Here is a 23,267-nt window from a genome sequence, read left to right on the forward strand (position 1 = left end):
ACAATAAAATACATAAACAAATAATAAATCTAAGAAAGAATTATATTTCAACAAATGCTATGTTTTACACGTCTCCGTATTTAATTTACAGAACGTTCATTAACATTTTAAGTTATGTAAAGATACTCGAAATTGCTGATAAAGATTAGCTGCTGCTGACGTTATAGGTCACGTGCGTGGATATAGGCTGCTTTCTTTTTCTAGTGCAAGTACCGCGTTAGTATATTTGAGGTCCATTCACTGTTAAAATTGAGTCTTAGCACGTAAAAATACGGTGACCAGATCAAAAGTTAATTAGGGTGCTGTTTTTTTTTAAAATACTTTTATCACGCTTTATAATTTAAGGCGAATTTTTATTTCTCTCCATAATAAAAAAAATCTGCCCCTGTTTCGTTCAACTTAACTTTATATTTTGTTTCACTGAAAAAACTATATTTGAAATTGACCTGAAATTATGAAATTGTATAGAAAAACGTATAAAAAGCTAAAAACGAGCTCTTTTTTTTTCTCCCCCTTCTGAAATTTGTAATTATTATTGCAATTTTAAGTCCTTGTTTGTGAATGAATTCTTTCTCTCTCTCTTTTTTTTTTTTTTTTTTTTTGCCTAACGTAATTTTTTGTTTGTTTTGTGGTGCATTATCTAGGCTTAGAAACTTGAAACGATGAAAGTGTGTAGCAAGAGATTTGATAATATATTTGTTACCGGCAAAATATGATATGCGGCATTATATATAAAGCCTAAAACTAGCCGGCAAAGTATGAAATGATTTATATTTCACACATTGCCTAGGCATTCTATAGAATGCCGGATGCTATTTGGGCAAAGTATGAAGCAAACGTCCTGATGAGGTTACTATGAATGACCGAAATCGGTGGTTGTTGACAATCACATAGCCCAATAACTTTTTGCCATCTTCATCTATTCGGTGCCATTCCAGTTATTCCTATTATCTTTAGGTACCTCTCATCTGCGTCCAGCCAACTAGTCGGTGGGCGACCGCTTTTTCTCGTACCTTCTAGTTTTGAAAAAATTACTTTTTTTTGCGATATTATGGTCTTCAGATCTATAAAGGTGTCCCAGCCATCGAATGAGATTGGCCTTAATAACATGAACAATGCCTGGTTGTTCATACTTTTTATATAACTCATGATTACAAAGGGTGCGCCATTTGTTATTCGCATTGACTGCACCGAAAACTCTTCTGAGTAACCCTCCCTCAAAAATAAGGAATTTATCTCCTGTTTTTTATTTAGAGTCCAGCACTCACTAACATATAGGATCACAGGCCGGAGGACTGTTTTGCATATGGTAATTTTTGTCTTTTGTTTAAGAACTTTACTTTTCAGTTGGGTTTTAAATCCAAAGTAGCACTTGTTTGCCATTGCCAAACGGCTATCGATTTCGGTATTTATGTCATTTTCGCAGGTTACAGTAGTCCTCACATATTTAAATTCATCAACAGCTTCAAATTCATAAACATTCACATGCAAGGGCATTGCCTTAGTGACCCCTCTGTTTATCGCCATATTAAGTTTTGTCAGCATTAATGGTTAGTCCAGTGTTTCTTAACATTTTTGGTACACTGGTCCAAAAAAGTTAAGATTTGGTATGATATGCAACTTTGAGAGAAGCCTCAACCAGAGTTTTTCTGGAATACCAAATGCAAGTTTGGTTAATGTTGCAGATTTCAAAAACTAGGCTTTCTTCTTTGTAAAAAATTCTAGATCAAGTAACCTGGACAAGGTGTCAAATGTACGTAGCTTGATAGGGGATGATTAAAAATAGCACAGCGGACGTCATCAGGGGGTTGCCTCTGATGGTGCAAACTGAAAGCAGGTTAGTGGAGGATGTTAAAAATATGGCAGGGATATTAGCGGGCTGTGTGCATTCCGAACTGAATTTTTGTATCTCGATCACCTAGTTTCAAGTCCCACAGTGGACTGATCGTTAAGACACGGTTCCCAGCAGATTACCGAAGTCAAGCATCACTGGCTGCGGTCAGTGTGCGGGTGGGTGACCACTTAGATCAGTCTGCGTAGGGACAGAGGGTGTGCGGTATGGGTCCTCGTTAAACTGTGCTACCGTAAAGTGCTCGACTTCACGTGCAGGTCGTCGGGCTACCGAAGCGGGGGTGCCATCCCCTCCGCAGAGGATCAAAATTGTGATGGCATATCTTCGGATCATCCTCAGGGATGTTTCCCAGACCGTCGCCAATAGCCCATTGTGCAGCTCTAGTGCGACGTAAATGAAGAACAACAACACCTAGTTTCAAATATGTATTTTCCCCTTTTAGGGAAAAAAAGATCAATGTCATTTAAATATTATTGATCCAAACGTTTTAAAAATTAAGTCGGCGGACCCCCAAAATATGACCCATGGACCACCTAAGGGGTTCATGAACCACAGGTTAAAAAACCCTGTTTTAAAGGAATATATATGCAAAGAATCCTTAAACCAAAATGTGTGAAAAAATGTTAAATAAATTTTAAAAATTTGTTAAATAATATTGTTCGAATAAAAATTTTCTAAAAATTTTGAGGAGGGCCAAACTTACACATTGCTGGATGAATGAACTATTGTACGGTAGATGTAAATATAAAAAGTTTTCCTTATTTACTTTTTGTAATTTAACCGTTTAGAATATACAGGGCAATTCAAAATGAATCGAGCAATTACTAATTGCTATAGCTATTTAATGAAAGAGCGAATTTATCTATAAAACCAGCAAAAAATGCAGAAGGAACTTCAACTTTTTATATACGTGTGTCACAGATTTTTTATGTGACTTCCACTGGTCACTCGGCCATAGGTGGCACCACCTCTGCCTTAACGACGTACGTCAACAACAACAAAACGGACGTCCAGTCGGTAGTTCATTTCACGTCATGCATTCTGAAGCTTTTGTGCAAGTCATCGAAGCAAGCTTTTCCCTTTGCACAAACATCCCGTTTCTTCAAACATCCTATGCGTACATTGTTTTTATTTAAAAAGGTTCTTGATTGTGACGATGACGAAATCTTCTCTCCACGGCGATAACAGAATCACAATTGTTAAATTCTAACACGCAGAATGCACGGGACTTTCCCCTTTACCGCGCCTTACGTAATGAAAGTTGCATCTGCATTCTATGTAAATCATGTGGATGAATTATTTTTCATTAGATAGTCATAGCTGTTTGTAATCACTATATTAATTTTGAATGGTGTTATTAATATATACATACGTATATCTATATATATAAAAGTGAATGTGTGTCTGTTTGTCCTCTATAGACTCCTAAACCATCCGAGAGAAAGCTATGAAACTTGGCATACAGATAGTTCAAAGCACGAGGAAGGTTTCTGTCGACATTAGAACATTCTGCGACCAGCCGTTTCAGCGATATCAGCGAAAATCAAAATGGAATTTTCTGATTGATTAAAAGTTAGCCATTGTTTTAAATTTTGCTATAAACGATACAGTTTTCAAATATCTTGAAGATAACAAGAGTGATATTTTCTATCTTATAGCAATATTCTTTTTGAAAAGTAAATTACATATACTGTAATATTTAATTATAATTCGAGCAAGTTTCTTTATATTAGGTGAGCACAAGCAAGTAAGATTTCTTAATTATTTTGATTTAGTATTGTGAAAACTGTTTAATAAATATCAAGGCAAAAGCAAATTTTATTCAAAAAATATCAAAATAACATTTAATTGGTAATGTAATATTGGCTAGATTGTTTGCATTATTGTTATAATTTGTTAGGCTCCTATACTATCAGAGCTGACCTATCAAGCAATATTGGAGCAAAAAAGTCCGCAAGTTAACGTTATGTTAGTATTGTGCTTATGTTAGCTCTTTGGAGCAAAAATAGATGATGAGTCTATTATTCACGTGATATCAAATTCAGTATTATTCCTACTTTACAATGACTGAAGATGGCAACTTCTATTATTTCTTATAGGATGTAATACGTTTGTAGGTTGTTTTTTAAGATATCAAAAAACTTATGCAGTTATTAATACGAGAATAAACTATTAATACGTGAAAATTATTAATATTTTCAGGAATAATGAATTAATTAAATTATTTAAAACCGCCATTGAACAAATGCCATCTGACGATTACAAAGTAATAATAAAAGCAGATAAAACACCTGTTGGTCAACATCAAAGAAAATTCAACGCACCAACGATTGATGAAGTGGCAATTGTCATAGTTGGTGAAGAATTTACTTCTCGCGACATAACTCTTCATCGTAGAAATGGTGAAGTCCAGAAAGTATCAGAAACGCATCGTTCATATGATGCATTACAATATCCCATTCTATTTTGGCAAGGAGAGGATGGATATCATTTTAATATTAATATGAGAAATCCTACAACTAATGTGGACAAGGACATTAACAAAAAGGTCAGTGCTATGCATTATTATGCACATCGAATGATATTTCGTGAGAATGCTGATAATCATGTATTGAAATGCAGACAATTATTTCATCAATACATTGTTGACATGTATGCAAAAATAGAAAGTGAAAGACTCCTCTACATACGACTAAATCAAGTCAAATTGCGTTCTGAAGAGTACATCCATTTACGTGATGCAGTTGTAAATGATGGTAATCTCAGTGAAATTGGAAAAATAGTCATTTTACCATCCACACATACAGGCAGCCCAAGACACATGCATGAATATGCACAAGATGCAATGACGTATGTTCGTGCATATGGTCGTCCAGATTTTTTCATCACTTTTACATGCAACCCAGCATGGGATGAAATAAAGGAGCTTCTATTAACTGGACAATCGCCATCAGATCGTCATGATATTTCTGCACGTGTATTTAAACAAAAGTTAAAATCCTTAATGGATTTTATTGTCAAACACCATGTATTTGGAGAGACGCGCTGTTGGATGTATTCCATTGAATTGCAAAAAAGAGGTTTACCACATGCGCATATTTTAATATGGATGATGGAAAAGATAACACCTAACAGAATTGATGAAATCATCTCTGCAGAAATACCAGACATTGAAATTGATAAAGATTTGCACTAAATCGTCTCAAAAAATATGATTCACGGTCCATGTGGCTCACTAAATAATAATTCACCATGCATGTCAGATGGAAAGTGCACAAAGCGGTATCCTAGAGACTTACTTGCTGAAACTATTACAGGCAATGATGGATATCCACTCTATCGTTGACGATCTACTGAAGATGGTGGAAAATCCATTAAACTAAAAGTACTCAACAATACTATTGATGTTGATAATCGTTGGGTAGTACCATATTCTCCATTACTACTAAAAACGTATAACGCGCACATAAATGTTGAGTACTGCAATTCAGTGAAAGCTATAAAATATATTTGCAAATATGTGAACAAAAGAAGCGACATGGCAGTGTATGCACTGGAAACTACAACTGCTTCTAACGATGAAGTCACCCAATATCAACTGGGACGCTACATAAGTAGCGATGAGGCTGTATGGCGTATTTTATCATTTTCCATTCATGAGCGATATCCAACGGTTGTTCATTTAGCAGTACATCTTGAAAATGGACAGCGTGTGTATTTTACATCAGAAAATGTACGTGCAAGAGCAATGTCACCACCGCCAACAACATTAACTGAATTTTTCACATTATGTAGAAATGATACCTTTGCAAAGACACTACTGTACTCTGAAGTACCAACTTATTTTACGTGGAATACATCAACAAGAAAATTTCAGCGTCGTAAACAAGGTAGAGCAGTACAAGGACATCTAAATTTATATTCCACAGATGCATTGGGTCGTCTGTACACTGTACATTCAAATAACGCAGAATGCTTTTACCTGAGATTATTATTAATCAATGTTCGTGGACCAACATCTTTCCAAGAATTAAAAACAGTCAATGGCCATGTGTGCGCTACATTTCGTGAGGCTTGCCAGAAATTAAGTCTCTTAGAAAACGATGCTCATTGGGATATTTCACTCGCTGATGCTTCTAATACATCTCAACCACCACAGATACGTACACTATTTTCCATCATACTAACTACATGTTTTCCGGCTAATCCAAAGGATCTTTGGGAAAAATATAAAGACTATATGAGTGGAGACATTTTACATCGCATGCGTAGAATAAATGCTAATCCCAACATTTAATTTACATCAAATATATACAATGAAGCATTGATTTTAATTGAGAATGTATGTTTGACAATAGCCAACAAATCACTGACAGAATTGGGAATGATTGCTCCAAATAGATCTGGTAATGGCATTTTCGATCGTGATATACAACGAGAAACGCACTTCGATGTTAATGAATTACAAGCATTTGTTCGAATTAATCTACCGAAACTGGTATTAGAACAACGAACAGCATATGACACAATTATAAATGCAATATCTAACAAGAGTTGTGGCTTATATTTCTTAGATGCACCTGGAGGTACTGGCAAAACTTTTCTTATTTAAATTATTCTGGCAACTATAAGATCACAAAATAATATTGCACTTGCTATTGCATCATCTGGTATTGCAGCAACTCTTTTGGACGATGGTCGAACAGCACATTCAGCATTGAAATTGCCATTAAATGTGCAGGTAATCGAAACTCCAACATGTAATATTAGCAAAGATTCTTGTATGGGAAAAGTGCTAAGATCATGTCAGCTTATAATATGGGATGAATGCACCATGGCGCACAAGAAATCATTGGAAGCACTCAATCGCACATTAAAAGATATGAGAGGAAATGAGCAGCTCTTTGGTGGTGCACTCACTTTGCTAGATGGTGATTTTAGACAAACTGTACCAATTATACCCCGTTCAACACCAGCAGATGAATTGAATGCATGTCTCAAATCATCAGTATTATGGCGGTATGTGGAGAAAATATCTTTAAAGACCAATATGCGTATTCAATTACAACAAGATGAATCTTCCGAACGATTTGCAAAACAATTGCTAGACATTGGGAATAGTAAAATGGAAATGGACCAATCCACACACTGTATTACATTACCAGAAAACTTTTGTTACATTGTAAAATCCACTGATGAATTAATTGCAAAAGTTTTTCCAAATTTATCGCAGAATTATAAAAATAATCAATGGGTTAGTGAGCATGCTATATTGGCAGCCAAAAACATTGATGTGAATTTAATAAACTGCAAAATTCAAAATGAAATACCTGATGAAGAAACAACATATAAATCCATAGATACTGTTGTCAATCAAGATGAATCAGTTAATCACCCAATAGAATTTTTAAATTCATTGGATCTACCAGGAATGCCACCGCATATTTTATCTTTGAAAATTGGTTCCCCAATCATCCTTCTACGAAATATAAATCCACCACGACTATGCAATGGGACTAGGCTATCAGTAAAAAAATTGATGAATAACATAATTGAGGCAACCATTTTAAATGGAAAACACCAAGGAGAACATGAACTAATACCACGCATTCCCATGATACCAACGGATACTCCATTTGAATTCAAACGTCTACAGTTTCCTGTACGACTAGCCTTTGAAATGACCATTAACAAAGCACAGGGACAATCATTGCAAGTATGTGGATTGCATTTGATAAATCCATGCTTCACACATGGACAGCTGTACGTTGCGTGTTCACGAGTTGGAAAACCATCAAATTTATTTGTTCTTGCACCAGATGGGAAAACAAAAAATATTGTATATTTACAAGTACTACTAAGATAAAGTTCACCATCAATCATCAAATATCCTTCATTTCATGATGTATTGTTTAATACCACAAGTGAAGAAACATGTTTATTCTACCATCAACTATGCATCTATGTTTTGTTATATTCAAGTGACATATATGTAGGGATAATTTTATTATTAATTTTCATTTTGATGTATTGTATAAATTTGATCATTAATCACAGCAACGGGTGTGCGGGTACAGCTAGTATTGTATATAATACATTTGTGTATATGTATTATCCATCTATGTATGTATATATCAGGGATGAGAGTAGTTGGAAAGTAAAAGAGAGGAAATTCAAGAATAAATGAATCTATACACTGAGTGGCCAAATTATTATGACCACCCCTTCAGTCGTCTGCTTCCCTACCCTATACGGCGCAATGTGCGTCGAACAGTACGTTCAGAGACATTCACAGTTGCTCCTTGATTAAGATCACTTGCAATTTGTCGCACTGTTGCTCTCCTGTTGCGCTGCACAACCCTGGCCAGCCTTCTCTCTGATCAAGCATTCAGTACCCTGTGACGACCACAAGTCTGACGTTGAGATCCGGTTTTTTGCTTGATTGTCCATTCTTTGTACACATTAACAACTGCTGCTCTAGAACACTTCACAAGTGAAGTGCAGCCCTTTTGTGATGCTCGTTCCGACGCATCTCGCACCCACAATCACTTTTCTTTCCCATATCTGAGCAAGCAACACAGTATAACTGATGACTCACTTGTCCAGCATTCCCGTGTTATGGTTATCTTGCCCTCTAGCGGCAACGCTGTGACGCAATAACTCACTTGCAAAAAACTCTGAGGTGGTCATAATAATTTGGCCACTCAGTGTATATACAGAAATTTGACAAAAAAGTGCAATTTTTAAACTTGTAAACCATGTGATTATAAATCCCGATGATTAATTTTAAAATTGCATGAATATATAAATATGAATCACATGCATGATTTTAAATTAAGAGAATATGAATCCCGAAATGAGGCTTTTTAAATCACGTGAATATGAAACTCTATATTGAATTTAAAAAATGCGAAAATACAAATCATGATGCGTAATTTTTAGATCACGTAAATACGAATCACGATGCGAAATTTTTAAATAGCGCGAATACGAATCCCACTGTCTAATTTTTAAAGCATGCATAAATAGGAAAATCGATGTTCGATATTACAACCGCAAAAACGAATCACGACATTGAATTTTAAGCTTGCGTGAATACGAATCGCTACATAGGGTTTTAAAAGCGCGTAATTACAAATCACGATATTGGATTTTTAAATATCGTAAATAAGAATCGCAATGTACAACATTTAAATCGCCTGATTAAGAATCGCAACGATCAACTTTTAAATCAGGTAAATACGATAATCAATGTTTGAGGGAGGAATGAGGACTTCAATACTTTCGCTTCGCGGAAAATTTAATTTGTCCTAAAATATTTTAACTTGTGCAAAAAAAATTTTCAGCGGAAATTAGCGGGAAAAATCTGAAAAAAAAGTGGATATCCGAGAAATAATCACATCCCTGATATATATACATTTGTAATCACTATATTCATTTTGAATTATATTATTAATATATCAGTCCAACCTCGATATCTCGAACTTGAAAGGAGAGAAAAAATTCGAGATATTGAAAATTCGAATTATCGAAAATCGCATGTTATCGATGGTAGAATAGAGAAAAATGCTCTTTACATACCTTATTTACTATTCCATATTTATTCTAAAAACACTTTTTACGCTTTCATTTAAAAAAAAGATTCAATTGTTGTTTGCTTTAGCGATTTGTTGAAGAAAGTTTGTCTATAACACTTTCTAAGTGGCCTATAGCTTTAAATGTCTCCTCTGACATATCCGGCTGTCTCTCAATAAATCTCCTTACAGTGTCCACTGCAGAAAGTGCTTGTTTGTTAGTAACATTGGGCGGTAAACCTTAGATTTCCTCTTCTTCTGATGGTTCACAAGAAGCTTTCGTTTGATATCATTGTCATGCCACTGACCACACACTGTTGCTGCATCATCTACGTTTACAAAGTCATGAAATTCGATGTCATCAAGCTTCATGAGATCGGTCAATCTGTCCCAATCATTTTCGGTGTAGTTTTCAGCAGAATTAACGATATTGATTGTTTGACTACTTTCGTGATCTTTAATGAATCCAGACTTCTTGAAGTCATTCATTATCGTAGAGGAAGACACATCATTCCATGCCTTGTCAGCCATTCTTAAATTTTTTTATTCTTTTTGGAAAATTTTTTTAATTTTAGAAAAAAAATCTACACTATTTATGGAAAAAAATTCAAGTCATTGAGGAATTAGAAAAAAAAAAATCGTGAAATCAAGTCTTTTTTAATATTGAGTGTATAGAAAATTTGAAGGGAATTTTTTTCTTCTTCAAGATATCGAAAAATTCGTGAAATCGAGGTTCGACTGTACATACATATATATTGTATATACAGAGTTGCACATGCGAGTTCAATAATCTCCCCGAACCCAGCTCAGTAGACGTTCGTACGGACTCACAAGTATTTCTTCAAACATGTAAAATGATTGGCGATTTCATACACAATGGACCGACGGTTGGATTGTGGTTGATTGTCGAAATGAGTTGTGGTCGAATGAATTGTAAAAACGTTGAATAGAACAATGTGAAAAGCACGTTTTGCATACTACATACAAGGTATCTGCTACATTTTAGATTTTCAAATTCATGACTAATTAAAAGAACTTTTCATGACTTAACGAAGTTACTAGTTTCTCCTGACAAAAACAGAACAATACATTTAAAAAGCATTATAATACACTCATTGAAATGATAGGTTAACCAAAACAGTTATACTCTGCATCTTCATATTTAGAGATTTTAAATTTAAAAAACAGAGAGAAAAAAAAGAGTTAAAACAATAAAATAGCCAAAAAAATAGACAAGCAAATAGTTTTTCTTCTTTTTCTGCAGAATTATATTCTAAAGATACTTTTCTTGTTCATCGGAAAGGAAAGAAATACTTTGTATTTTCCTGTTCTCATTTCGGAATTTTAAAAAAAAATTCGCCAATGACTGGGTTGCTTCAGCTAGAATTTTAAATTGATAAAATAAAAAAATAATAAAAATTCCGAAATCCCAGAAGTTGAAAAGATAATTCACTCTAGAAATGATGTTTTTTTCTTTCATTTTATGAAAGAACACCATAATTTTTAAAGAACATGATGAAAAAATTTTATATTTTAATCAAATATGACTGTGTGATTTTGTTACAAATTCAGATACTCGGAAAACCATGAAATTAGAAGGAGGGGTAAAATTCATTTTGAAAATTCGGTGACCTAAATCCATGACTGTTTTAAAAAAATAGTTAAAATCATGACATTTCATGACAAATTTTGTTCGATACTGAATTTCATGACTTTCCAGGATACTCTATACAAGTCGACATGGTAAAGAAAACAATCTCATTTTCGAAACGGTAAAATTAAGTACTTTTTAAAAACACCCAATGAAAAAAAGTCCCTTTAAGTGTTTCGAAATAACGAAAAGAAGCATCTTTAAGCACCTTTTTAAAAACGTTACTCACAATGTATAATATAAAAATATTGAGAATGACTCTTTATTTTTGGACAATAATTGTTTATGTACACAAATGAAAGAAAAACAATGCTGATGATATGATTATTTACAGAAAAAAACATTCCGCAGTTATTTTAGTTTTATTTTCCTTTCCCTCCTTTGATGAAATGTGCTGTCTAGGTGGACCAGTTAATCTCGCTTGGAAACAACATCGACTGAGCAGAGCTCGCAGCGGATAAGTTCGAAATCTCTGCTCCTGCAAACAAATCAGAACTCTTTTAAGTAACAGTTACTCAAAATGAATCTTTTATCGAGTTTGAACTCGAAAGGGAAAAAGTTTCGACATTCGTGTCAAACTGAATTACTTATTTAATGAATAAATAACTTACCTTCAAACTTAATTTAATAACCTAAAAACAAATTATAATAATTTATAATTATTAAATTTATTATAATTATTCATAATTATATTTAATAATAATTTAACAAACTTAATTGTGTCACAGAGTGAAAAACCCTGATGTTCAAAAAATCGATATTAATTTATATATCATACATATTTCATGTTTAACATAACTTTTTGAACTAACATTTATATTGACAAATGAACAATATGACACCTTTTCAGTAACTACTGAAGAATATGACACCTTTTCAGTAACTAATGAAGAATATGACACCTTTTCAGTAACTAATGAAGAATATGACACCTTTTCAGTAACTAATGAAGAATATGACACCTTTTCAGCAACTACTAAAGAATATGACATCTTTCACAGTAACTAATGAAGAATATGACACCTTATAATTCACACACAAAAAAAAAAAAAAATTTACTTCCTACAAGAATCACGATATGGGATTTTAAAATCGCGTGAATACGTATAGCGATATTCTGTTTCAAAACAGTGTCGATACAAATCGTGATATTGGATTTTGAAATCCCGTGAATCGTAATTGCGATGTACGATTTTCAAATTGCGTGAATATGAATCACAACGCGTAGCTTTAAATCAGGTAAGTACCAAAATCAATGTTTGATATTAAAATCACGTGAATAAGATTAACAATATTAGCAGATTGTGAAGCACAAATACAAACTGTGATATTAGATTTTTAAATCTCGTGAATCGTAATTGCGATGTACGATCTTCAAATTGCGTGAATATGAATCAGAACACGTAGCTTTAAATCAGGTGAATTCCAAAATCAATGTTTGATATTAAAATTGCGTGAATGAGAATCGCAATATTAGAAGATTCCGGCGCAGTTCCAATCAAATAAAATGGCAAAAGAATTGCGTAAGACTTGATTCTTCACGTAATTGAAGAAGAATGTACGTAAATGTTGCGTTAACGGGATTTAGAGAAGGCTTCAAATTTTTTTTCGGATTCGTCTGATAACCAATGATATTGAGATAAGCGGAATTCTGCGATACTCGTGCAAAAATCGCATGCACTGCTTCTAGTTTTTATTCCGGCTGTTTAATGATGATTTACAATAGGGGTGCTCAACCTGCGGCCCGCCAACCCTCGATGTGCGGCCCGCGGCAGCAATCTGAACAAAATGAAGAGAAAAAAATTAAATATTTGTTTTTGAAAAATAATAAAAAAAATTCGGTAATTTAAATTTACACTTTTAAGTTTTTGACGCACCCAATCTCAATCAGTGTAGTTTTTCGATGGTTAACGGTACGGATTTCAGCATAGTTTTAAAAATCGCAATATTTTTAATACATCATTATTACGATTTACGAATTTTAATTACCACTTTTGACGCTTTTCGTATGTGCCGATTCCAATGACTTTTCGGTAATTATTGCTACCCATTTTCAAGTAGTGTCTGAAATAGCGATTTTTGTGCAAACTTCATGGAAAATCTAAATGATTTTAGAGCCTTTCTTCAACAGTTATTGCTGCACATTTCCCCTTGGTTTTTAAAACTTCTATATTTTAGCACGATATTATTACGAATCGCGAATAAAGAATCGCTCATTTAGATAACCATTTTTTGACATGGTTTTTTGTAACGATTTTATCGCAAATCAAATTATTTTTCAATCGTTATTTTAGAAATTATTGCTACACATTTCTACAAGGTTTTGAAAGTACCGATATTTTTTATACGCTATTGCGACATTTTAATTTTAAATTCCGCATTTAAATTACATAAAATTTTGATGGACTTTATTTACTCCAATTTCATCTGAAATATTAAAGTAATTTGGTTATTGTTTTAGTAGTTATTACGTTTTCCCCGTGATTTAAAAAGATTATGATATTTTTAATACTATGGTTTGACAGCAAGCGAGTTTTGAATCGCGCATTAAAATAATTATTTTTTACGTGCTCTGTTTGTGCCGATTTTATCATTTGCGTTGTACCGATTTTAACACGCATTTTTTAAGAGGTTTTTTGAACGTGATTTTTCTTCTTTCCCGTTATTGCTGCATTTTTATTTGTGATTTAGAATATACCTGATATTTTCACACAATAATACAACTATTGAAATTCGATTCAGTTTTAATTTTTTTTCGTTACTTAAAAAGTAATTAACGTATCTTAGCCAAATCAACACCTTCCCAGGAAAAAAAACGAGATGTGTTTATATTAAAAGCGGTCTGTTTTGCAAAAAAAATAATTCAAAACACGGCATAATTCTTTAGTCCCATGAACACGTGCAAGTTTAACAACACACATCGAACCTATTCTTTTTGTTGTCACATGTAATTTAAAAGTCGTACATCGTAATTTGTATTTACGCTATCTGAAAATTGCGCATCGCATTTCGCATTAACATTAACGAGATTTAAAAATAATCCATCGCGTTTCGTATTTACGGGATTTAAAATCACATATCGCGATTCGTGTTCTGGTGTTTAAAATATCATCCGTTGCTACTTTTCTCGCAATTCATATGCAAGCGTTTTAAAAACCATATATCGCAATTCATATTCATGCATTTTAAAAATCAAGTGTTGTGAGTAGTCCTTTCGCAATTTAAAAGCCACACGATTCGTATTCACGCGATTTGAAAAACAAGCATCGAGTTTTTTATTTGCGCAATTTAAAAATCACCCGTGGAAATTCGTATTCAAGCAATTAAAAAATAACACATAGCAATTCGTATTCAAGCAATTAAAAAATAACACATCGCTATTTGTATTTCCGCGATTTAAAAACCCAGAAGGGAAGAACACCATCTAGGACAAATTCCAAAACTGATTATGTTATTTGCTCTAAGTTTATTACTACCCACAACAGCCTCTGTCGAAAGACTGTTTTCCAGAATAAATTTGGCCTGTTCAAAATTACAGAGTTGTCTTTAAATACAATCATTACATTTTCATTTAATGGCTCAAAAAATATCACATGATCAAGTAGATAAAATTATCACAATATTCAAAAATTTTGCAAATTACAGTATAACCATTAAGAAATTTTTTAAACCATTTTCTACCTTCTTGGAGCATTTTATATCATTTATGATTATATGCTGGGAATTGATTTGTATATCATTAAATTTTAACTGTATAAAAAATTTTATCAAGATAAGTTTCGCAAAGTAATGTAAATTTTATTGATTGTTAATTGATTGTGTATTAATTGTAAATAGTAAGGGTCATGTTAAAAATATATTCGTCATAAAAAGTTGCAAACAAGTATCTTAATAGTTTTTTTATTATTAAGGAATATAGTTCCTTAAAATTTAATGTGTTTTCTTTCCTTCTTTTTCTTCCCTCTCAGCCTCTTATTATTAATTTAAAATAAAAATGTCTGAAAGTTAAAGTACATTCCCTAATAAATGCTAAATCTTATTTTCCACTTAAGGGGTTTTGTTTTAGTTTTAATCATTTTTAACCCTATAAACTTTCTTTAAATCAAAGTATTTAACTTGAATTTATATTAATAACTAGAATATTTATTTATTTGAAATTTAATTCTATGAAAAAAATGTAACGTTAAAATTTATGTTTAAATGGTTTTTTGTTTTTTGTAATGTGATAAAAAAAAGTCAATTTTTCCATAGTTTTTTAATTATTTAAATTTATCTAAATTTTTTCTGATAAATTGATTCTGATTTTCGAATTCTGTTTTCCTTCTTAAGTAATCAGTTTTGCATTTTCTAATTTTAAACGTTTTAAAGTAGTATTGTATTTTCTGCAAAGAGATTACAAGGTTAACTGACAAAAAGAATTTAGTGTTATAAAAACAATGATGTTTATATAACAATCACAACCAACAATTGCTTTCAATATGTCGGTCTAAACACTTTGGCATGCGGCCCTTCATTGGTCAATCTGCTATGCATGTGGCCCTTCACTGAAAAAGGTTGTGCACCCCTAATTTACAAGATCTGTAATATTATATAATAAATCAGAAGATCATAAAGACACAGTTTGTATCTATATATATGTTTAAAGTGAAAAGAAAAGGCATATTTTTGAAGTAATGTATTGAAATACCACAATTCTATAAATGCCAACCTGGAAGTCCTAAAGTGAAGGTGAGACAATTTTATTTAAGCGTTACATAATACAGGGTGCGTAGCCAAATCTTTCAACAAAACATAAGCACCTTTTAAGTACTTTTTAAGCACTATGTACACAAAGAAAATAATTTTCAAAGACTTTACATGATCATGATAAGATAATTAGTTTCGGACAAAGAACTCTTTTCTTGATTATACTAGCCACCATAAAAAGACCGAGAGATTTTTCAGTTAAATTTCAGACGGTGGAAAATGAAGCCCGAAATTGAGAATATCGCGCAAAATGCAGCAGAGTTGCACACAAGAGAGCAATAATCTCACTGAACTCAGCTCAGTGGATCCACAAGCGGACTCACAAGTACTTCATCTAACATGTAAAATGATCAACGCTTTCATACGCTATGAACCGAGAGTACAGCGAAATAGATTGCGGTTGAATGAATTGTAAAACGTTGCATAGAACATTGAGAAAATCACGCTTTTGCATAATATATGGCGAAAATTGACAGGGTAATCTCATTTTGTAAAAGGGAAAATTGAGCACTTTTTAAAAACACCCAATGAAAAAAAGCACCTTTATGGGCTTTTTAAATAACGAAAATCGAAAATAAGCACCTTTAAGCATTTTTTAAAAAAAGCAACGCACCCTATTATGAAAGCCAAAATTACAGTATAACCAACAAGATTTGCCCCTACCAAATCATTTTTTAAAAGGTTTCTAAGATCTTTAAATTGGATAAGAAGAACAATGGCATTGTTTAAATTTGAAAGAAAGAATTTCATAAATTTTTCCTCTTATTAATGCTTCTTAAAAATAATATTTCTATTAAGTAACTTTCAGAAACATTATTAAAATTTATCAAATTGTGTTCTCCATTGATCTTTCTTTTTAGTGCAAAGAGAAGTAACAGTTCTACCAGTTTGGTTCGAAATTGGCTAAATATGAGTCTATAACAGGCCAGTTTTTCATTAAAAAAAAGAGCACATTTTAAGTATTTTTCATGCATCGAAAAAATATTTTTAATCACATTCGAAAAAAAAAATCATAATTAGGATTTGTGCAGCAATAAAAATTCTTTCTATCGTTTAAAGTGCTTAATTTGCAAACATAAAATCAATAACATTTTCAAAAATTTGACATAATCATGATGATATAACTAGTTTCTGATAAATATTGCAGAGAAAATTGTGTAAATGCATTTTTTTTTTGTAATTTAGAACAACAATCGATATGGCAAAGAAAAAAATCTCTCTTTAAAAGAGAAAATTAAGCACTTTTTACAAACACCGATGAAAAAAAGCACCTTTACGGGCTTTTAAAAAACATAAATCAAAAATAAGCACCTTTAAACACTTTTTAAAAACGCCATGCACCCGTATAAGAATGTGCACCGAGGAACGGATATTGGAATGTCTAGATTTTGTAATATTGGTTTTAGAATGGCCTATGTAGGGCCTACAAAGGGTAAATAATGGATATAAAATATCAGGTGAATCTGAAAATTCTACACCGGGCCGATATTGGAAAAATGCCTTTCGAACCGTTACTGAGCCGAGATTCATGATTATTGGCCCAATAAAAGCCCAAGTTATTTTGCTGCCAGGGTTTATTCATTCTTCAACATGAGCATACACCCATAACAAATTAATATGCAGTCAAACTTATATATAACAAACTTCCATTTTTCGAATTTTTTCAAGGAACCAAAAACATTTCGGAAATTTCTTCATAAAATAACTTCCAATAGAGAAATGAGTTTTCTATTTAATGAACTTTTCTTTGAGATCCACTTTCCCTATTTCCCAAAATATATCAGAACATTTTAAACTTATTAATTCATTTTATGGGGGAAATGACCTTGAATTAATTTTCGAAGCCACTGCTTTATGAAGTGTATTACTGTTTTCTCTAAAAATTATCTTAGAGAAAGCAGTAAATTCCCTTTTTGTTTGCATTTCAAACGAAAAACTCAGTTTAAATGAACAGATTTAATCCGTAGAAATTTAACTTAAGAACGCATGTGGTAATGTATGTTTAAAATTACTTTTATAATAAATGCACCTATAATTTTATACATAAATTTACCCTTTTCTTAGTTGAAAATGTATATAGCATGATTGTGTAACACTGGATAATGTTTTGCTCTATTCTTGCTTTCCATGCAGATTTATTTTATGGTTAAGATTTATAAAATAAATAGTAGATATTTTTATTATGTCTGGTGCTTATGAATTTAAAACCTGTTTTGTGTCGTTTAAGTGTTTCAAAAGGGGATTTTCTATTTAAAGTATTTTCTATACAACGAACTTATAATCAGGATTTAGCGACTTCATTAAATAGAGGTCCGACTGTAAAACGACTTGCTAAATGAGATGATCATAACCAAAGGAATAGAAACAACACAAAGGACTTACGTTAAGTCTTCGACGACTGAATACAGATGATCCAACATTCTTTGCGTCCCCTTGGAGACAACAAGACTAGGAGGTTTCAATAATGGCAGGACGTCCGGATGATCGGCACTTTCGCTGAACGAAGTCTCCAGTAGCAAATAAGATTCCACCTGGTCCCACAGATGAGGATTTCTACTATGTTCAGGTTCTTTGCACTGCCTCTCAAGTAGCCTTGAAAAAAAATCAAATAATTTAATACCTTACAATGAGCAATAATTGAAGTCCTGGGGGTCACAGTAACTTTGCAACAATTTTTTTAAATAAAGGTATAATCATTCATTTTGTGGATGCTTTAGATGCTCATTTAACTTATAATCAATACTTTATCTTAACTTATAATCAATACTTTATCAATACTTGATTTTTTTTAAATTTTAAAAAAATTCAAAGTTTTTAAATCCCTAAGGCTTTTTTATTTTAACATATTTCAAAATAAATTTTTTTTCCTTAGTGCTGACGATATTCATCTTAACAATTTTGTGCATTCATTTGCTGATACATATATCAATTAGAATATTTTTTATTGATTATTTTGTAAAAAAGTAGAAAAAAATGGTTAAAAATTCTTGTTAGGTATATATAACATGCTGCAAAAATTGTAGTAGAGTAGGGAACCGATTATCTGGAACGATCGGGACCATCCCTATTCCGGATAACTGATTTTTCCGGTTTTCTGAATCGCTACAAAAAGCCGTTTGTTTATTGTTAAACCCAACAAAAAAAATGTTTTTTTGGAAATAATCTTAAAAAGAAGAAAAAACGATGAAGGAATACACTAATGATTATTTCTAAAATGATGGTAAGGTAAACATTTTTCAAAAAGAAATCCTAAAATCTTATAAGGAAAAAAAAATTTTTTTTTTAAAAAAATGGCGCGAAAATTTATCGAATTTGCTCCGGTTTTTTGGTTTTCCGGTTTTCTGATTTCCGGATAACGGGTTCTGTACTGTACCTCATGAAATGCTTATTCTATGCACAGTTTAACTAAGTGCATTATACTTAAGGTAAAAGAGTTTACTTCAAAGCGTTATCGTAAATAAAAAAAATTCCTTAGGGATTTAGTTAAGATTAAAACACAAAATTATCATGTATGAGAAAAAGAACTTTAAAGTCCGTCTGCTGAGCAAGTTTCTGTTTTAGGGCAATCTAAAACCATTTGCAACTTTTTTAAAAAAGTAGATAGAGAGATGATTTTTTTCCCAGGGCATTTGAAATAGTTTGAAGTTTTATAATAACCAAAAAAATTTCTCTCTTGATATTTTGGTCATTTTTTGGGTACTGTGACCCCTTAAAGTTCAAATAAATACAGTTGAACCTCATTAACGCGAAATATCGCTTTACATGATACACATGTTTCGTCCTGTGAGTCAGCAATCAATTATTATTCTATTTTACATATTTAACATGAAATTTTAAAGCTGATTATCACTTACAGGGTGGCCACTCAAATCAGATTTCAAATTTCCCTGATTTTTCCAGGTTTTCCAGTAAAAATCTTTCAGTGTGCTATTTTTTTTTTTTTGTTTTAACATTAATTGTAGGTGGGTACAAAAAATGTGTCAATATTATGAAGTATTTTATTTAAAATGTTATTCTCAATACATCATATTGAATAGATGTGGAGGAAATAATACATTTAGTATTATAGAATATGTTGTTTTTAATGAATAAATTTTTCTTAAAATTGTTAAGTAGTTTTTGTACAAAATGTACCAAATAGCGAATACAGAGTGAGCCTTGGATAAGTCCCGTTAAAAAAAAACCTTGGATAAGTACTGTTTAAAATATTTTCATGGAGCAAAAGAAAATAATTCCATGTGTTTTTACATCAATAAATTTTTACATTTATTTACATTTCAATATAGAGCCATTTTATGCTGTATTTGATCCAAACAGTGCTCTTTATAAAATACACTGATACAATTTTCTTTAAACCAATATCCAAAGTCAAATGTTTAAATAATGTTGTTTGTTTTGAATTAGCATTATTATTTTAAGAGATATCCAGTATTTGTAAAGGTAAAATTGTCAAATTTTGCCTTTATTGTCCAGTGACCGAGAGAAGTCACATAGAAAATCTGAAACCCATATGTACAAAAATAAGTTCCTTCTACATTCCACGTAGCTTTTGTCTATAAATTATTTTTCATTCAATAGTTATAGCCGCTTGTAATCGCTACATTCATTTTGAAATACACTGCGCAATACAATCCCCCTTTTAAGCTTGGACAATTTCATTTCTTACACCAATAATGTAAAAAGAAATTACTATTGCCCTGTGATAACTAGTGCTCTGGCTTGGATGCCCGTAAAAAAAATATCTAAAAACTGCATTGCTGATGGTTTCAGATTGTTATTATTTGCTTCAACACCAAAATAAACCAGCAAAGTTTATTTATTATAATAATGTATCTAACAATATATCTAACTATATATATATATATATATATATATATATATACAGTGGTGGCCAAAAGTATGGACACTTTTTGAAAGTTTCATGTTTTTCAACTTTGTGTGCTTGTAGAATATATTAATTTTCACTTAAATACAAAAGTTTACATATCAAATTGAAGGTAATTTAATGTAGAATTTAATAATGAATACAGTATTACAATATCTGTATTACAAATAAAGTAATGCAACTAATAGTAAGATCTATCTTAGATTTGCATTTTTTTAAAGTGATACTTACACAATCAATACTTAGTAGGGTAACCCTTATTTTTTAAGACAGCTTCCCAGCTTCTTTTCAGTGAGTGAACAACTGTTTGAAGTTCATCTTTCGTAATCACATGGTGCCAAGAATCAATTATAGCTTCAATAAGTTGTCTTTTATTGGATGGACGATTTTTTCGTGCAAGAATTTTCAAACGTTGCCACAAATTTTCAATTGGATTGAGATCAGGACTGTTTCTTGGCCATGGTAATATATCTATACCTTTATTTTGAAACCATGCTTTGCATACTTTTGCTGTGTGGTATGGAGCTGAATCCTGCTGAAAAATAAATGGTGCGTTGTTGGGGAAGAGATCCCGGATGGAAGGTATCAATTTTGGTTTCAAGACAGTTTCGATGTATTTTTTGGCATTCAGGATGCCAAGAATCACTTGAACTCGGCCCACACCATCTGCAGACATACATGCCTAAATCATAACATTTGTTGGGTTTTTTGTAGTTGCTTCAATGCAATCAGGATGAAGTGCTTCACCTACTCTACGTCTCACGTATTTTCTATCATCACTACCAAAGAGCGATATTTTACTCTCATCGCTCCAGATTACTTGCTTCCATTGATTTTCTGACCATTTAATGTGCTCTTTTGCCCACTTAATTCGCTTTTCGCTTTGCTTTTGATTTAAATATGGTTTTTTTCCTTGGAATTCTAGCTTGCAGTCCAAATCCTGATAACCCTCTTCTTATTGTTCTTGAACTTACTGCAATACCCGCTGCATTCATTTCACATCTAATGGCATCTGATGAAGTTTCTCTATCTTGAAGGCATAGCCGCTTAATTTTTCTATCGGCGGTAGCACTTGTGCATTTTTTTCGACCTGATTTGGCTTCATTTTCCACTGATTTCGTTTTATCATAACGTAAACAGAGCTTTCGTACACCAGAACAAGTCACTGAACCACTAACTTGTCTTGCAATTTCAGCATAAGAGAGGTCATTTTCTCTCAATATGACAATTCGGCTTCTTTTTGTAGATGTCCAATTAGTTCTTCTTGTTGATGACATTGTTTAGAATTAGTTTAATTAAAAGAAAGGACTTTAAAATTAAAAAACAGCAATACTCTATTTAATTGTACTAGTATGCATCATTCCGCAAAATATTTCCACAACAATAACTCTTTTGCCATCCAAATAACCTAAACTATAGTTACAGACATTTGATTGGTCCGAAGAACAGTGTTTGTGATTGGCTAGTACGCTTTTATTACAAAACATGTACTTTATCCAAAACGATTTATGTTTCTTTGTTCTACTAAAATAGGCATAACGTTTTTTGTAAAACAGATATTTTAATTTTGTTTTTATTATTAAATTTTACATTAAATTACCTTCAATTTGATATATGAACTTTTGTATTTAAGTGAAAATTAATATATTTTACAAGCACACAAAGTTGAAAAACATGAAACTTTCAAAAAGTGTCCACACTTTTGGACACCACTGTATATATATATATACATACATATATCCATAGAGAGAGAGATAAAATTTTTTGATTATTATTAAGAGTAAAAAAATGTAAGAAGATTCATAAATTTATTCCTTTCTTTAAAATCTAATAATTCAGGGTTGCCACTCAAATCTGTAAAAGAAATTCTGTGTGTTTTCTCCCTTACATATTATAAACAATATCTGGGTGGGTAACGAAATCTTTCAACAAAAAATAAGCACCTTTTAAGTACTTTTTACGCACTCAAATTTTTTTTTCAAAAATTTTCACTATACACATTAACAAAATGCAAAATAATTTTCAAAGACTTTATATGATCATGATAAAATAACTAGTTTCTGACAAAGAACTCTATTTTCTTGATAATATTAGCCATTAAAAAGTGATCCACAGATTTTTCGGTTCGATTTCAGAGGGGGGAAAATGAAGCCAGAAATTGGTAATATCTTGCAAAATGCAGCAGGGTTACACATGAGAGTGCAAGAATCTCATCAAACATGTAAAATGATTGGTCCAACGAATCATATTCCAATGGTACGCCGAAATGGATTGTGGTTAAATGAATTGTGAAAACGTTGAATGCTTTTGCGTCAATGTGAAAATAATGCTTTTGCATAATACATGGCAAAAATAGACATGGTAAAGAAAAATATATAATTTTCGAAAAGGAAAAAATGAAGCACTTTTTAAAAACACCCCATGAAAAAAGCACCTTTACGGGCTTTTAAAATACTGAAAATCGAAAATAAGCACCTTTACACACTTTTTAAAAACACTACGTACCATGAATATATTGAGAGAAAATATACAATCATTGTGCTCTAGTTCGAAATTATA

The 23,267-nt window shown here is 32.0% G+C and overlaps 2 protein-coding genes across 5 annotated transcripts in view; one reads left to right on the forward strand and one right to left on the reverse strand.

Annotated features, from left to right (window-relative positions):
- Positions 1 to 522: 522 nt before the first annotated feature.
- The window catches only part of LOC147801898 (uncharacterized), a 54,096-nt gene continuing 31,351 nt past the window's right edge, over positions 523 to 23,267 (reverse strand). For 3 of the 4 annotated variants that reach the window (XR_015430418.1, XR_015430420.1, XR_015430419.1), the window contains 2 exons: positions 18,206 to 18,415; positions 11,311 to 11,555 (listed from right to left, as the gene is read on the reverse strand). Coding sequence is in view for 1 of the 4 variants with exons in the window: in XM_087154973.1 (XP_087011099.1) it covers positions 9,613 to 9,957 (345 nt within the window). In the remaining 3 variants the exon portion in view is untranslated. Of the gene's footprint in view, positions 11,556 to 18,205; positions 18,416 to 23,267 lie in introns of all 4 variants that reach the window. The other variant, XM_087154973.1, reaches the window with a different exon arrangement.
- On the forward strand, positions 5,391 to 6,149 carry LOC147801899 (uncharacterized). Its single transcript, XM_087154533.1, has one exon. The coding sequence runs from the start codon at positions 5,391 to 5,393 to the stop codon at positions 6,147 to 6,149; it is 759 nt and encodes a 252-aa protein (XP_087010659.1).

The sequence above is a fragment of the Parasteatoda tepidariorum genome, chromosome 11, assembly GCF_982258835.1.
Source record: "Parasteatoda tepidariorum strain Cologne lab strain chromosome 11, Ptep-v5.0, whole genome shotgun sequence".
Lineage (NCBI taxonomy): Eukaryota > Metazoa > Arthropoda > Arachnida > Araneae > Theridiidae > Parasteatoda > Parasteatoda tepidariorum.